The sequence below is a fragment of the Moschus berezovskii genome, chromosome 7 (genome assembly GCF_049115385.1).
Source record: "Moschus berezovskii isolate FMDL1 chromosome 7, NW_MosBer_1.0, whole genome shotgun sequence".
Taxonomy (NCBI): Eukaryota; Metazoa; Chordata; class Mammalia; order Artiodactyla; family Moschidae; genus Moschus; species Moschus berezovskii.
In genome coordinates, this window is record NC_142466.1 from 83,370,308 (window position 1) to 83,387,477 (window position 17,170).

Genomic DNA, 17,170 nt, shown 5'->3' on the forward strand with positions numbered 1-17,170 from the left:
AATCAGCCATAGGTATACATACATATGTCCCCTCCCAGAATGCACTTCTTGACCTGCTTGGGTGTCAGGAAGAAGGATTGACTGCAGGAAAGGAGATGAAGAATCTAAAGGGTGACTTTAGCCCAGCCCAGCATCTTTCCCTCACTTCCTGCTCCCTGCCTGGGAGTGAAGGAGGTAGAGCTGGGCATGGGGGTTGCGGGGGAAGTGGGCGGGGCTTGGAACATCCTGAAAAGACTTCCTAGAGGAGATCTGAACTTGAGCTGAGCTTTGAAGGTTGGGTAACAAGAAAACCTATCTCTGACCACCGGGTTCATCCCAGCTGGTGGCGGGATGGAACTTTGTGGCCCGCTTCTGCCAGGTCTCAGTGTTAGTAGGTGAACATCCTTCTGAACCTTCATCCATCCAGAAATAGCTCTGCTGCAAGCTTTTCTTAGGCTCAGAAACTCAGAATGTTAATTACAGGCAGCCTCCCGGGAGCCCCTGAGGCCCAGGCAGAGCCGATCTGAATGCAAAAGATGTCCCCACCCCCCTTCTCCACCCCTCCGTGTGGCTGCGGGAGACAGGAAGAGACCAGTCAGTCACTCAGCCTCCTGGAGGGAGGAAGTGAAGGGCACAGTGGCCAGGGCAGGAAACCAAATGAGAAATCATGAGACTGGGACTTGTTCCTGGCTCTGCGCTTGCTTTTCTGTGAGCAAATGAAAGTGAAAGTGTTAAGTCACTCAGTCACGTCTGACTCTTTGCGACTGACCCCATGGATTGTAGCCCGCCAGGCTCCTCTGTCCATGGGATTCTCCAGATAAGAATACTGGAGTGGGTTGCCATGCCTTTCTCCAGGAGATCTTCCCAACCCAGGGACTGAACCCAGGTCTCCCGCATTGCAGGCCACCTGAGCCACCAGGGAAGCCCCTACCTGAGAAAGGTGGGATGTTTACCACCGCTGCAAGGATTCTGTCTGTGGACTGCTGGTGGATCCAGGGCTCCGTCTGCCTGTCCACAGGCCTTGGCATGGACACAAACTAGACCATACCTCCACCAGAACCCCAGACCTGCTCTGCCTGGGCTCAGGGCTGTGCTGTGTTGAGTCATTCAGTCGTGTCTGACTCTTTGTGACCCCCTGGACTGTAGTCCTTCCAGGCTTCTCTGTCCATGGGATTCTCCAGGCAAGAATACTGGAGTGGGTTGCCATGCCCTTCTCCAGGGGATCTTCCCAACTCAGAGATGGCACTCAAGTTTCCTGCATTGCAGATGGATTCTTTACCATGTGAGATACCAGGGAAGCCCCAAAATACTGGAGTGGTTGGCCTATCTCTTCTCCAGGGGATCTTCCCGACCCAGGAATTGAACCAGGGTTTCCTGCATTGCAGGCAGGTTCTTTATCAGCTGAGCTACCAGGGAAGCCTCAGGGAGGAAAGGCTGCCTGGCCTGGAATCCTCTGGGTAGACTTCTCTCACCCTCCAGGAAGGCTCCCCTGCCCACCCAAACCCCAGTCCCTTAAGCCCCTCCTTTCTGATTGCTTTGAGGGTGAGAACAGCCAAGAGCTTGGCCCCAGCTCAGCTGGGACAGTGAGGCAGGGAGGGGACAGAAGAGGACTCTCGGGGTCTGACCCTCCAGAGCCCCCTGCGGAAGTGGTGGCTGACCGCTTTCACTCATGCTTCCCCACCCCCACCCCAGTGCTCCAAATCCTACTCCAGCCAGTTCCTTGACACCTACGATGCCCACAACATGGCCGTGGATGCCGTGTCCTGGAACCCTTACCATACCAAGGTCTTCATGTCCTGCAGCTCCGACTGGACAGTGAAGATATGGGACCACACCATCAAGTGAGGGGTCCACCCTTCCTCAGGCTGCACCCTGGGCAGGGACCGGTAGGGTTCTGGCACTATGAGCCCTCTGTTCTCTCAGCTTTCCGCCCTTCCCCACTGCAGGACCCCAATGTTCATCTATGACCTCAATTCAGCTGTGGGCGACGTGGCCTGGGCACCATACTCGTCCACTGTGTTCGCAGCAGTCACCACCAACGGGAAGGTAAGTGTCTCTTTCCTGACCCTACTGACCCCCTACTGAAGACAGGATGGGCCACCTCAGCTGTCCCTCCTGGAGGGCTCACCCCAGGCCCAGGGTAGCTGGGGAAAGGTGGAACATAGGACTCTGTGCATCCTCAAGGGCCAGGCCACTTGGGGCCCTGTCAAAAGAGGGGTCATTCAGGGACTTCTCTGGTGGTCCAGTGGTTAAGAATCCAATGTGGGGGATACAGGTTTGATCCCTGGTCCTGGAAGATTCCACATGCCATGAGGCAACTAAGTCCGTGGGCCACAACTGTTGAACCCACATGCCTAGAGCCTGTGAGCCTCAACAAGAGAAGCCACTGCAATGAGAAGCCCACACACCACAACTAGAGAATAGCCCCATCTTGCTGCAACTAGCGGAGAAGGCAATGGCAAGCCACTCCAGTACTCTTGCCTAGAAAATCCCATGGATGGAGGAGCCTGGTAGGCTGCAGTCCGTGGGGTCGCTAAGGGTCGGACTCAACTGAGCGACTTCACTTTCACTTTTCACACATTGGAGAAGGAAATGGCAACCCACTCCAGTGTTCTTGCCTGGAGAATCCCAGGGATGGGGGAGCCTGGTGGGCTTCCGTCTGTGGGGTCACACAGAGTCGGACACCACTGAAGTGACTTAGCAGCAGCAGCAGCTGCAACTAGAGGAAACCCGCGTGCAGGTAGAAGACCAGCACAGCCAAAAATAGATAAAGAAAAGAGGGGTCTATCATCCCATGAGGCCTGGAGAAGAGAGTGGAGCTGTTCACCTTGAAGGAGAGAGCAAGATGGGAGATAAGATCCCATGAGGAGGAGCTGTCTTCTCTGAGGGCCATGGGGAGGGAGCTACAGGGTGGCAGGTGCCAGCTTGATGTAAAGAGAAACTTATAAACCAGAGTCAATCTGTGGTTAAAATAGCATCTAAAAGGTAGTGAGGTCCCCGTCCCTGGGAGTGTGCAAGCTGAGTCTGAGTGGGGAGATGGGAGGGGTCTGTGCAACAATGCTGCTGCTGCTGCTGCTAAGTCACTTCAGTAGTGTCCGACTCTGTGTGACCCCAAAGATGGCAGCTGACCAGGCTCCCCCGTCCCTGGGATTCTCCAGGCAAGAATACTGGAGTGGGTTGCCATTGCCTTCTCTGTGTGCAACAATCAGAATTGGTAAAAGCTCAAAAACAGCTTGTGGGGAAATTTTTTTGTGGGAAAGTTTTTATGCAACATAATTTACTTATGGACTTTGATGTGAGCTGAGAGGCACCTGCCAGGAAAGAAGAGAGTGTATTAAGGCATCACCCTTAAGTCAGTCACTTATTTGCTGAACAAATGTCTAACCAAGGGCCAACTGTGGCTCCTAACTCCAGGCCAGGGCCTGGTGATTCAGGTGATTCACAGAGCTTATGTTCCAGTGAAGGGAAAGAAATAGAAAACAACAACAAAACCCCCAATAGAGTTAAATGCTAGGCAGAGATCAAAAGAGGATGACGTGTGTACACCAGTGTTCACAGCAGCATTATTCATAATAGCCAAAAAAGTGGAAACAACCCAAATGTCTGTAATTGATGAATGAGTAAACAATAAGTACCATAAGAAGCATTACTCAGCACTAACAAGGAATGTGCTGCTGATAACATGCTATATCATGGATGAACACTGAAAGCATGCTTAGTTTAAGAAGCCAGTCTCAGAGACTTCCCTGGCTGTCCAGTGTTTAAGACTTCGCCTTCCAATACAGGAGGTATAGGTTTGATCCCTGTGCTTGGGGAGCTGAGATCCCACATGCCTCCTGGCCAAAAAACCAAAACAGAAAACAGAAGGAATATTGTTAACATCTTCAATAAAAACTTTAAACATAGTCCACATCAAAAAAATCTTTAAAAAAATTAAGAAGCCAGTCACAAAAGACCAAACATTTTCTGATTCCATTTATGCAGGTCTAGAATAGGCAAATTTACAGAAATAAAGTAGATTTGTGGTTACCTAGGGAGAGAGGGGTTGGGAGAAAGTGGATATGACTGGTAATAGGTATAAGGGTTCTTTTTGGGGTGATGAAAATGTTCTATACTTGGTTGTGGTGATGGTTACATAACTGTGAATATACTAAAAAATGGGAATTGTATACTTTAAATGGGTAAATTTTATAGTATATGAATTATATCTCCACAAAGCAGTTATGGGGCTTCCCTGATAGCTCAGATGGTAAAGAATCCACCTGCAATGCAGGAGACCTGGGTTCCATCCCTGGGTCAGAAAGATCCCCTGGAGAGGGGGATGGCTACCCATTTGTGCCAGGAAAATCCCCCAGACAGAAGAGTCTGGCGGGCTACAGTCCATGGGGTTGCAAAGAGTCGGACATGACTGAGTGACTAACACTGTCATTTTCAAAGCTGTTATATCTTTAAAAATAGAGTGATGCAAAAGGAAAGGATTGGGTGGTCTCTTAGATAAAGTGGTCAGGGAAATCTTTAAAGAGGTGACATTCAAGTAGAGAGCTGGGTCACACAAAAGGGTCAGGTGAAGATGAGTGAGGTCTTCCAGACAAAGGAACCGCTAGTGCAAATGCCCTGAGGGGAGAACAACCTGGAAAGGTTTAAGAACAGGAAGTTAGGGTGGCCGGGATCTAGTAGGCAAAGGGCTGAGAGCCTGAGATGAGGGCAAATGGTGCAGAATTGAGAGAAAGAATCAGAATTTTTATGTAGCATGCCCAGGGAGACTATTGGAGGATTCCAGATTTTTAAAAGGTAAGTCTAGCTGCTACACAGAGGATGGATAAGAGAAGCGGAGGAGATGAAGCAGGAAGATCAGTTAGGATGCTGCATAGTCATCTAGGCAAAACTTGCTAATGGTTTGGACCTACAATGCCCTAAAAATAAGATCCAACATTTGTTCAGCACCTATATGACAAGCACTGTCCAAGCATCTGACATATATTCATTTGGTAGAAACCCTGGCTCTACCACTTACTGGCAAGTTAGGCTTAAGAGCCTCCATCTCCTCATTTATAAAATGTGGAAAATAAGAGAACCTACCTGATAGAGTGGCTGTGGCTACTGTAATTAGATGATGCAACCAGGTAACATGCTTGCCCAGAGTCTAGTATATCATACTGTAGAAGTTTCTCAGTTGTGTCCGACATTTTGCAACGCCATGGACTATAGACCACCATGGAATTCTGCAGGCAAGAATACTGGAGTGGGTTGCCATTCCCTTCTCCAGGGGATCTTTCCAACCCAGGGATTGAACCTGGGTCTCCTGCACTGCAGGCAGATTCTTTACCATCTGAGCCACCAGGGAAGGTGTAAGTGCTCCATAAATGGCAGCTGCCGTTACTGTTAATTCTGTAGAGACTTAAATTTTCTCCTAAACATTTTATTGTCATTCCCTCAATCACAGGAAAAACAGAGACACAAATTGCCTCTCCTACTGCCTCCAGCTGCAGTGTGATAGGCTTCTGTTGTGTTTCCCCAGAAAGTGCAGGCGCAGTTCCTCTGGTTGGGGGAAGTGGGGACAGGGACCCCATTTCCCTGATTGTGCTGACACCTACCTCTTCACAGACCCACGTGTTTGACTTGTCCATCAACAAGTATGAGGCCATCTGCAACCAGCCCGTGGTGGCCAAAAAGAAGAACAAGCTCACCCACGTGCAGTTCAACCCCATCCACCCCATCATCATTGTGGGCGATGACCGAGGGCACGTCACCTGCCTCAAGCTCTCACCCAACTTACGCAAGATGCCGAAGGTACAGTCTTGGGGAATTTGGGCTGCCACAAAAGAAAGTTGCCAGGATGGTGGGATGTTGGGGAGGGGTTGGTTGGTGACAGAAAGGGGAGGAGCCATGGGAATAGCCCCAGGTTTCTGGCTTTGGAGGCCCAGGGTAAGGGTGATGTCGTTGTCCAAGTGAGAAGCATAGAAGTAGGTTTGTAGGGGGACAGATGGGTTCTGACACGCTGAATCTGAGCCCCAGGTGGAGACAACAGCTAAGCAGGTGACTAGAGTCCAAAGTCTGGGGGAAGTACATGGGTATCATTGGCTTGCTTGGTGTTATCCAGGCAGGGGCTCAAGGCTCTGTTTCCAGTCATTCGCTGGGCTTGCACACAGCTTAAACTCCAATGGTCCCTGAACTGGGAGCTGTGGGTCCACACGGGAAGCAGGAAATGAGCCGTGAGGAGGGTAACTAGGTCAGTAGCTAGGCAGTCCTCCTTTTGAGCTCTGGTTCCTTTCTGGGATCTAGAATGATCCAGAGATCCTGACCAGAGCCCAAGGGCTCTGAATACAGGCCACAGAGTCCAGAGCCATGACCTCAAAGTCTAGATCTCAGAGTCCCGATTCAGACTTAAGAACCCAGACTTTAGAATCCAGAGCCCAAGGGTCCAACTTAAAAATCCAAAACCCTAGATCCCAGTCCTGTCCATTTGGGTGCTAGGAGAGAATTTGCTCCCTGCTAGGTTCTGGACCAAGGTCAGAGCTGAGCTGGGGCTGAGCCACGTTGCCCCGATGACTGTACCCCCTGGGTTGCCATTTGATGCCTTTACTTGCAGTTTGAGGAAACAGCAGGGGCCTCTTTCAACTCCTGACACCTGCCCCCATGTGCCACTACCAAGGCAGCAACACTGCACTAACCCTTTCATGCCAGCCTGGCCTATTCCCCACCATGGCCAGGGAGGCAAGGGCTGGGATTTTGGCTGGGCCTGTAATTGTAGCCAGCTGGGGGAGGGGGTGGACTTAGCTATAAATACTCAGAAGGCTGCTGAGTGCCTGCAGCTGTGGCCCAGAGGCTGTGGTGGGCTGGGAGTGGGGTGGGGTGGGGGGTGGGGGTTGGGCGTGGTCTGAAACTCTGCTAAGCCCTGCTAGTTGGCCTCCAGGAGCCAGAGGCAGTACAATTTGTGGAACAGATAAAATCTGCTCTTGATTTAGTGAGGAGCAAGACCCAGGCTTAAACTGGTAGAGTTGGATAGCCCCGTGGGAGGGATGGTGGTGACCCCTCGGGGCTGGAGGACAGCCATCACACATTGAAGGCAGTAGATGTGGCGGGAGGCCTGCCTTGCCCACTCTGACCCAGGGAGGCAAGGATCTCCCACAGTCTCAACTCCTCAGAGCAAGGGTCAGCATCAATATCTCTGAGGACCTGAGGGCATGGGTACCTGGGAGTCAGAGAACCTGAGCAGGTGACAGCTGGGAGCTAGTTCTCGCATGGACTGGCAGTTCCTGTGAAACTGCCACCTGACTTTATCAGCAGCCAAGTGACTCGGCCAGAGGAAGTCCTGTGGGCATCCCTCCTGCCCCCCTCTGCAGGCTGCAGTCTCCCTGATCTCCCCAAGAGGGTGGGCCACACGGGCCTGACTGCCCAGCCCAGGGAGTGTCCCGTGACTGGTATCAGAGCCCACCAAAGGTCAAGGCCTACTTTCCCCAGCTACTGTCTAGATGGCAACTGTAGCTCGGAAAGGCAAGGAACTTGCCCAGTCATATAGGGAGTTAACAACTAAAAGCCAGGCTTCCTGACTCCCAGGAGATGAGGGAGGGTGAGAAGAGGACGTGAGGTTAATCTGGGAGAGAGAGGGAAGGGAGAGGGAGACATCTTTGCCCTCTGCCTCCTGAATGTCGGGGTGAGCGGGCAGGGGCCAAGGCACTGAGCCACGAGGGGAGGGGGAGACAGATTTGGGAACAGGTGCAGGAGTCACGCCAGGAGGAAATCTGAGCTCCACCGGGTGTCGGTAGCCAAGAAGGGCCAGAAAAGGGCCTGCAGGCCCCGCCTCTCCCCCCACCTCACAGCCATGGCCAGATTCAGGCTGGGTCCCCAGCAGGCAAGGCTGGGGCAGGTGCCAGTGAGCCCTGGGCACAGGTGGCTGAGAGGGCAGGGGGCTCGGGTACAGAGGGAAGGTGAGAAATGGCAGCTCCCTCAGCCCAGCCCGCACCCCACTTCCTGGACAGAAGGGAGGATGCCACTGGTGCTGGTCTGCCAAGGAGCTCTCAGGCCTGGGAGTCACACACACCCAGTGGCCCAACACTTTTTCTCAGGGTCCAGCTTACCAGCGAAAGGATTAGAGTGCCCTGTAGGCGTGTGTGTGCGTATGTGTGTGCACATGCGTGCACACACGCTCACTCAGTCGTGTCTCTTTTGTGACCCCATGGACTAGCGTGCCAGGCTCCTCTGTCCATGGGATTTCCCAGGCAGTGAGTTGCCATTTCCTACTCCTGTGGATCTTCCCAACCCAGGGGTCGAACCCATGTCTCTTGGGTCTCCTACATTGTCAGGCAGATTGTTTACCACTGCGCCACATGCGAAACCCTGTGGCCAGGGGTGGGGGGTGGGGTCATTAATTCAAGACCCGCTGTTCTCGGGGACAGTCCCAGCTGAGGACATCTGGAACCACATGGGACATGCCATCTGCCCTCCTGACACCCTCCCCCACCTGGGGATAACTGACACAGCAGGCCTGGCCCCAAGTGGTACCCCACTCAATGCCTGAGCTGGAAGTACCGGGTAAGAGTACTAGGTGAGGGCACCTGTGGCTTTGTCCACACTTTCCCTCCACAAACACACACCTCTTAGCTCCTAGTTAGGACTCAGCCAGAGACCTTCCTGTAGGAAGGGTGGTCCCGACCAGTAGAGGTCTGGGACTACAGTTCTTCCTGGCTTGCCCCACCCCCACCCTCTGCCCCCACCATCAGGATTCTATGTCCATCTAAGGTTCAGAAACAAGAGTTTCTTCCAGGCCTTAGCTGGGCCCTGGTCATTGAACCTGAGATGGGGAAGGATCCTGCAGAGGTTGGGGGAGGCAGAGGTCTAGAAGCTAACCAGGCAGGACAGGGAGGCAGGAGTCCAGAAGCTACCTGGGCAGGAGAGGGTGCGGCAGTGCTGGGGTAAGCTGGGCTGAGGAGGTGATGCTGGGAGGCAGCAAGAGATGGCCCCTCCCTCACCAGTCCTCCCTGGTGTGTACTTCTCTTCTCCCCAGGAGAAGAAGGGCCAGGAAGTACAGAAGGGGCCAGCTGTGGAGATCGCAAAATTGGACAAACTGCTGAACCTGGTGAGGGAAGTGAAAACCAAGACCTGAGGGCCTGGCCTCTGAACCTGGCCCATGTCTTGAACCTAGTACTTGTAGCCCCTGACCCTGGTACCCCAGCCCAGCTTTAGTACCCAGTATGTGTCTGACACTACCCCTGATCAGGTCCCAGCGCCCTGCTCCGGCCCTGGTCCCATCACCTCACTCCAGGACTTGATCCTCAACCCCTGTTACCCTCTCCTACTTTGCACAAATAAACCTGTGTCTGAAAGTCCACCCACATCTTTAATTTTGCCACAGCAGGGCCCCCAGGAAGAGGAGAGAATCTGAGTAGAGCCTTAGATCCATTTATTATCCAGCAAACAGTAGGAGGACCAGAGGAGGGGCCCAACCTGGACACCCTCCCATTATTGCCATGGATTCTAGTTTGCTTCCCCAACCTTGAAGGCCGAGAGGCGCTTGGTCTAGGGGGAGGGTGGACCCCACCCCCGACCGCTGGGATGGAGCAGAGTCCAGATGGCCCTGGCCCTAGCACCAACTCATGAACCCCTGCCCCAGGCCTGTCTACCTAGGGCCAGCAGGGCCCCTCTTGGAGCCAGGCCGACCAGACACTGGGAGGCTAGGTCCAGTTCCACACAGGCTGGACTCTGAGTTCTGGACCCCAGGCCGGCTGGACCCTGGGATCCTGATTCCAGGTGCCAGGTGGGGTGGACTTAAGTCCCAGACTCCGGGCTAGGCCAGGGGCCTTCAGGGCTGCAGCAGGTAGCTGCCTTCATGGCTGGGCTTCTGGGGCGGGGGCGCCTTCTCAGGACAGGGGCCAGGGCTGGAGTTAGGACTGGATTCGGAGAGGGAGTCGATGTTGGCAGAGCGCGAGCGGCAGGCCCAGCAGAGAATGACCCAGAGCAGCAGCAGCAAGAAGCCGACGAGGCCGTTGCAGATGATGGCGATGAGGGCCCCCTGGGAGAGGGCTGCCCCCATGACGGGCGCACCCTCAGACGAGCACAGGCTGAGAAGCTGCCTCAATGGCAGGACCCATGCCGAAGCGGGGCGCTGGGACAGCCGACCTTCCACACACTCAGTGATCCCTGGGCAGTGGAGATGTCTGAGCCTGTGGGGGGTACAAAGCAGAGGCAAAGCATGGTGAGGAGGAAAGGGGAGGGTGAGGCCGAGGAGGAGAGGGTGGAGAAGAGAGCCCCCTCCCATACCTCCGGCCTCCCAACAGGTCTAAACACCCCACAGAGCCAGGACCTGGCTCTGGGCACCTGGATGGGGGTGTGACCCCAGTGGGGATGCCAGAGTGGGCATGGCCTGGACCTGCCCACTGAATGTCCAGCCCTCAGAAGAACTGTAAGAGTGGGTGGGATTGAGGAAGCCCAAGGCCTTGAAGGATGGGCACTGTGACCAGCTTTGGTATGGCCCGGGCACCTCCCTGCTCTCAGGACTTCAGCCAACCAGCCCAGGAGACCTCCAGAGGCGCCAGCTCACACAGAGGGAACTTTGTGGAGGCCTGGCAGGCGTCTCTGTATCCAAAACTGTGTATCTGGGTGCGCCTCTCAGAGAGACTGTCTCACCAGGTCAGGTGCGTGTGTCTCCGTGTCTGGCTGTTACTCTGTCCTTGGTTCTTGCCTAGATGTGCACCTCGGCCTCTGTATACCCACCTCCGGTGTGCACCCATCTGTAGCTCTCTTTCTGTCTCTCTTATGTGTCCCCATCTCTGAGTCCTGAGTGTCTCTCTTGTGTCTCCTTTCTCTCCTCGTCTATTTCTCTGTGTATCTCTGGATCCGTCTCTGCATGCCTAGGTCTCTTGTGTCTCTCGTCTCTCTTCCCTGCTGTGTGTCCATCTGTCCCCGTGGACGTGTCTCACTCCCCTCTCTGTAAGGTCCCTGTAGTTCTGTGCGTCTCTCGCGTGTCTGTCTTTGTGTCTGACTCTCTTTCTCCCCGGCCGTGTCTCCGAGTCTTAGCCTCTGTATCTCCGTCTCTGGTTCTCAACCCCCATGCCCGTGGTGGGTGGGCCCCTCGTACCTGAGTTAAGCCCGGTGCGCGCCCGCGGGAGGATCCGGGGTAGCGGGATGCTGGGCGCCGAATGATGCTCCGGAGCCTGCGGGCGGGGGGCAGCGGGAGGCGGGCAGGGGTGACGTCCCCTCCCCCGGCCCTCCCCCTCGGCAGCGCAGCCTCCGCCGGCCGCTCCCGCCGCGGCGCGACCGGGGCGGCCTCTGCCGCGGGCGGTCTGCGGCGAGCGGCCACCTCCTCCCCCTGGGGCGGCGCCTCCTCCGCGGCCGCGGCCGCTCGCCTGCTCGCACGGCGGCGCTCGGGCGGCGGCGGCGGTCTGGGCGCGCGGTTCGGCTAGGCTCGGCTGCGTTCGGCTACGTTCGGCGGGGCTCGACTGGTCTCTCGGCTAGGCTCGGCCAGGCTCCGCCGGCCGCAAAAACAGCGAAGGAGCCCCGCCTCCTGAGAGGCTGCGGCCGGCGGCTTGCCGGAGGAGGAGCCATCTCTCGCCGCTGCCGCTATTTAATTGGTTGCCCGTGGCCAGGCTCCCTTGCCATTGGTTGTGCCCTGGGGAGAAGACTGGCCCACCCCTTGTGCGGCCGGGGGCGGGGGTGGGAAGAGGGCTGAAGGGGCTATTCAGTCTGGATCCCTCCCCCGGGGAAGTGGACAGGAGCGGGACCCGCCTACCTGCGGGGATTTCTTGCACCTACCTCACCAGGAAGATCTGCACACCCAAAAGCTGAGAAAGGCCAAAACCTCTGTATCCCTCTACTTGAGGGGACCACCCCTTCATATCTGCGAGAGGTCTCTGTCCCCTTCATCTGCAGGAAGGCACAGGGATACCACACCCGGGAGGAGACCGAACCTCCTGGTGTTCAAGTCGCCTATATCCCCGCACGTCCACGCTCACCTGAATGTGAACCCTGCATCCCCACTTCAGAGGGTTTGTGGTTGGTTCCACATTCCCTGGCCTCAGGAGGTGTGAGCAGCTCTGACAACATAAGTTGTTTTGACACATGTTGAGTTCCCACCCAGTATCGGTCAGGGCTTCGTACTCTGACCTTCTATGGGGGAGCCTAGGACAGAGAGGGGGAGAAGGCAATGACAACCCACTCCAGTACGCTTGCCTGGGAAATCCCATGGGCAGAGGAGCCTGGTAGGCTGCAGTCCATGGGGTCACTAAGAGTTGGACACGACTGAGCGACCTCACTCAGAAGTCATGGCATCTTGTCCCATCACTTCATGGGAAATAGATGGGGTAACAGTGGAAATAGTGTTAGACTTTATTTTTTGGGGCTTCAAAATCACCGCGGATGCTGATTGCAGCCATGAAATTAAAAGACGCTTACTCCTTGGAAGGAAAGTTATGACCAACCTAGATAGTATATTAAAAAGCAGAGACATTACTTTGCCAACAACGGTCCGTCTAGTCAAGGCTATAGTTTTTCCAATGGTCGTGTATGGATGTGAGAGTTGGACTGTGAAGAGAGCTGACCTGCGAAGAATTGATGCTTTTGAATTGTGGTGCTGGAGAAGACTCTCGAGAGTCCCTTGGACTGCAAGGAGATCCAACCAGTCCATTCTAAAGGAGATCAATCCTGGGTATTCATTGGAAAGACTGATGCTAAAGCTGAAACTCCAATACTTTGGCCACCTCATGCAACGAGCTGAATCACTGGAAAAGACTCTGATGCTGGGAAGGATTGGGGGCAGGAGGAGAAGGGGACGACAGAGAATGAGATGGCTGGATGGCATCACCGACTCGATGGACATGAGTTTGAGTGAACTCCGGGAGTTGGTGATAGACAGGGAGGCCTGGAGTGCTGTGATTCATGGGGTCGCAAAGAGTCGGACACGACTGAGCGACTGAACTGAACTGAGCAACTTCACTTTCACTTTTCACTTTCATGCATTGGAGAAGGAAATGGCAACCCACTCCAGTGTTCTTGCCTGGAGAATCCCAGGGACGGCGGAGCCTGGTGGGCTGCCGTCTGTGGGGTTGCACAGAGTCGGACACGACTAAAGTGACTTAGCAGCAGCAGCAGGACAGAAGGGAATGGGGTATTTTGAAGGATGGCTTAGCCCCGGCTGGAATAGAATCAGGCACGACTATCCATCCCAGAAGCTCCTGACTCCTCCATCTAGAAGCTCTCCTAAGAGAAAGGTCTGCTTGAGCAGAAGCCATCAGGTAGGGCTTCCTACGCGACTTCATATGCCAGTGATTCCTCAGTGTTCTGAATGGACCCTTTTCTCATTCCACTAGACATATTCTCCCATGGGTAAGCACAGCTCTGAAGCTATACCGTGAAGTCTTCTCAGTGCTCCCAAATCCAATGTTAACTTATCTCTGGACTTCTAAATGCAAATCCAAGTGCCAACCAGAATCAGGGTGGTGTTGATTTCTGGTTCTGCCACTTAACTAACTTTGTGACTTTGGGCAAGTTACTCAACCTCTTTTAGCCTTGGCTTCCTCATGTGTAAAATAGTTTAGCCTCAGCTTCCTCATCTGTAATAGCTATCTCTGAGGATGGTGTTTATACCAGACACATCTCAGCAAATGCCACATCTCAGCAAATGCCAAGTGACACAACCCCAGGGACCACATGGGTAAGGGACCCCTTTCCTTCAATGACATCTCTATAAATCCAAGTGCTGTCTTGAAAATGAGACAAGGAAGGGTAAAACAACCTGAAAGGCTGAGTCATCCAAACCTACTGAGTTACTTAGACCTGTCTAAAATAAATTTCCAGACCCGGCTGAATTTACCAGAGTGGATTAATTTTAGTTTCCCCTGCTCCCGTTACCCAGCAGGGTGGGGGCACTGTGAACAAGATCAAATCAGTTCTAGGAAAGAGAGAAGACTAATAATATTGCACATCTGAGTGTAATATGAGTGAAATTGTGACCCAGCTGCAGGAGTTTAGATTTTATCCAGAAGACAGTGGGGAGCCACTGAAGAAATTTTGAACAGAGGAGTAAATGTGATCATATTCAGAAATTAGAAGGATGATTTGGGCTGCTGGGTAGAAGGAGGGATTGAAGGCATTTGAGAGTGTAGGTGAGGGATTGAACTGACATAGGGAAATAGGAATGGAGAGATCAAGAAAGCGTTGAGAATACAATTCTCTAAGTTACAATTGTCAGGACTTAGAGCCCTAGACCTATAGAATATGGAGAATAAGAGGGAGGAAAAGTCTGGGATAACCCCCAGGCTGGTGATAGGGATGCATGTGTGCGTGTTCAGATGCTTCAGTTGTGTCTGAGTCTTTTCGACCTATGGACTGAAGTCCACCAGGCTCCTCAGTCCATGGGATTCTCCAGGCAATAGTACTGGAGTGGGTTGCCATGCTCTCCTCCAGGGGATCTTCCCCACCCTGGGATGGAACCCGGGTTTCCTGCATTACAGACATATGCTTTATTGCTGAGCTGCCAGGGAAGCCCGGTGATAGTGGTACCGTGATGCTATTTGCTAAGATAGAGAACACAGGAAAAGGAGTAAGTTTCAGCAGGGGTTTGAGGTGGGGAGGTGATGAGTTCTGTTTTGGGTATGTTGAATTTCAGGTACCAACGGGACATCCAAGTTGAGATGTTCACTAGATGGTTGGATAAACAGGTCTGAGGTGCAGGAGAGAGGTCCAGGTAGAAGATAATATTTTGTGAGTTTTAGCAAAAAAGCAGTAGTCAAACCAGGAGAGTGAAAGAACTCATCCAGGAAAAATAGGAACTGGTTTAAACAAAAAGATACATTTATAATCAGATATCTGAAACCTAAAAACAAGGATGCCTCCAGAACAACTGAAACTAATAGGTACAAAAGCCATTAGCTTCTCTCTCCACTTTTCATCTCTCTTATTTTCTGCCTGTCTCCTTCATTTCCGTCCTCTGCCTTGCCTCAGCATTGTCATCCCCACCACAAGACTGGCTTCCAATGCTCTTCTGGTCCATGTGCTGAAAAACAAAACTTCAGACAACCCCAAAACTTTAAATTGAGGCATCCAAAAAGACACTGGCTTCGTTTTCTTGGCTGCAGTTTGCATGTTACTCAGGAAGCACTTTGATTGGCTCAGCTTAGTTAGAGGCTTGGACCAATTAACTGGGGCCAAGGAATGGATGAGGATCAGATTGCTAACATGACGCTACTGTCATAACTGCATGGACTTTGGGATGAGTAGAACAGAAGAAGAGAGATTCTGAAAAAGCAGAATGGCATTTGTTCACTATAGTTCATTGTTTGCACAACACAAACACATTGTTTCCTATATGTATGATTCAAAAAATGCCCTCACCTATATAATCCAACTATCCCACTGTATATATGCCAATAAATTAACTTTCTTTTCAGTGGAGGACAGCTCAATGACACATCCAGCTGCTGCTTCTGGAGGTTAAATCACAGGACCAATATTCTTCGTATCCTTTAAACCACTCCTCCACACCCGACCACAAAAAAGCCTCTTGATATTTAGAGATGGAAGAAATAGAGAGTGAAATGAGGTAGAAAGAAAGCATTGTATAGTGGCCACTAATTATATAGTGGCCATAATAGAATGTATTTTGGCCATGAGTAACAGTGAAAATGATGGGACTAGAAAATCTCTTGGCAGCTATTGGTTGACTCATTTCTTTGACTACAGAGTTCTTCCATCAGCCAATCTGGCTGCCCTAGGATTTGCCCACAAAAATCCAGTGCTCTGAGAGCACCATTGTGGGAGGGTTTCTCTATGGGACACTGAACTGATTAGCACTACACTTTCTGGTGGTGTCTTAGGGGTTTTTCTGGAATTGAGCAATCACACATCTCTGCATTTATAAGGATTAGGTATGGTTTTATTTTTCCTCCCAGATGATACTATTCTTTTACAATTATTCTTTTAAAATCAGGCATCTGTCAATTTCATCTGGGGTGGGGGTGGGGAGAATTCCATTGGCTAATATCATATTTCATTGATCTTGAGGCCCATTTTTTTCTAATTTAAACAACTCTAAAATCAGAATATATCTTACCATTAATGGCATGTAACAGCCTCTACTTTTTTATTTCAAGCCTCTAGTTTTTAGTGATTCATATTATTCATTTAGTAATTCAAATAACTTGCCTCTTATAATTGATGGAACATGCGATTTACTAAATATAGCAATTTTATCAGTCAGAGTTCTTTATCACAAATAATGGAATCCACTCTGAATAGCTGATGCATAAAAGGGGTTTGTTAAAAGATATTATGTAGCTCAGCATTGTTAGGAGGGTTAGGGGAATGAACCTGAGAATGTTTCTAGGAACGACACCCAAACCACACCTACAACCTTATGAGGAAATGGCAGTCATTACCGCTCCAAATACTAAGCCCTATGGCACTTCAGTGGTAAGAACTCAGTATTTTTTTTTTAATTAGAGGATAATTACAATATTGTGATGGTTTCTGCCGTACGTCAACGTGAATCAAGAACTCAGTATTGTAACCACTAGGAAGCCACTGCTGTTTCCACTACCACTCCCCAAAGCTAGACACTTATACTATAGGAAATTGAAGTCCTGTGTCCAACCTGCCTCCTTTCTTTATCGGTCAGAATTCACTAGATAACACAGTAGTTATAAACAACCCCCAGATCTTAAACTGGCTTAAAATAGCAAAGATGTATTTCTTGTTCAGCTACGGTTCCAGTATGGGTGAAAGGGAGAGGAAGAGTCTTCTCACTGTAGTTACTGAGGGATCTAAGCTACTGAAAGCTCCACCAGCTTATGATGCCATCTTCTTCTTTTTTAAATAATTTTTTAAAGTATTTATTTGGTTGCACTGGATCTTAGTTGAGGCACCCAGGGTCTTTTAGTAGTGGCATGTGACCTCTTCATTGCAGCATGTGGGATCAAGTTCTCTGACCAGGGATTGAACCTGGGCCCTCTGCATTAGGAGTACAGAGTCTAAGCCACCGGACCACCAGAGAAGTCCTGATGCTACCTTCTTGATATGAACCTTCAGAGTTGGCTATGGCAGAAAAGAGTGAGGTTGGAAAGCATATACTGGCTTCTGCTCACACTGCATTGATCAAAGCAAGTCTCATGACCACAAGCACAGTCCTCCTGGTGCTTAGAAGGAGAGGAGAACCAGAAATACCGCTGAACTTTAGTGATATTTACCTCACTCAGATTGCTCA

General features: G+C 51.7%; 2 protein-coding genes and 1 non-coding gene across 3 annotated transcripts in view; 1 reads left to right on the forward strand and 2 right to left on the reverse strand.

The window, feature by feature from the left end:
- DNAI1 (dynein axonemal intermediate chain 1) overlaps window positions 1–9,307 on the forward strand; it is a 70,710-nt gene extending 61,403 nt beyond the window's left edge. The window contains exons 17-20 of the mRNA XM_055427916.2: window positions 1,672–1,820; window positions 1,926–2,025; window positions 5,584–5,769; window positions 8,984–9,307. Coding sequence (XP_055283891.1) covers window positions 1,672–1,820; window positions 1,926–2,025; window positions 5,584–5,769; window positions 8,984–9,082 — 534 coding nt within the window. The 3' untranslated portion in view covers window positions 9,083–9,307. The remainder of the gene's footprint in view (window positions 1–1,671; window positions 1,821–1,925; window positions 2,026–5,583; window positions 5,770–8,983) is intronic.
- Window positions 9,308–9,362: 55 nt separating this feature from the next.
- On the reverse strand, window positions 9,363–11,435 carry ENHO (energy homeostasis associated). The gene is made up of 2 exons (XM_055427917.2): window positions 11,054–11,435; window positions 9,363–10,139 (listed from the first exon to the last, which is right to left on the reverse strand). The coding sequence occupies exon 2, from the start codon at window positions 10,007–10,009 to the stop codon at window positions 9,779–9,781; it is 231 nt and encodes a 76-aa protein (XP_055283892.1). The 5' UTR covers window positions 10,010–10,139; window positions 11,054–11,435; the 3' UTR covers window positions 9,363–9,778.
- A 5,452-nt stretch (window positions 11,436–16,887) lies between these two features.
- Window positions 16,888–16,960, reverse strand: TRNAR-CCU (transfer RNA arginine (anticodon CCU)). Its single transcript has one exon. It is a non-coding gene; the product is annotated as a tRNA-Arg (tRNA).
- Window positions 16,961–17,170: the final 210 nt, after the last annotated feature.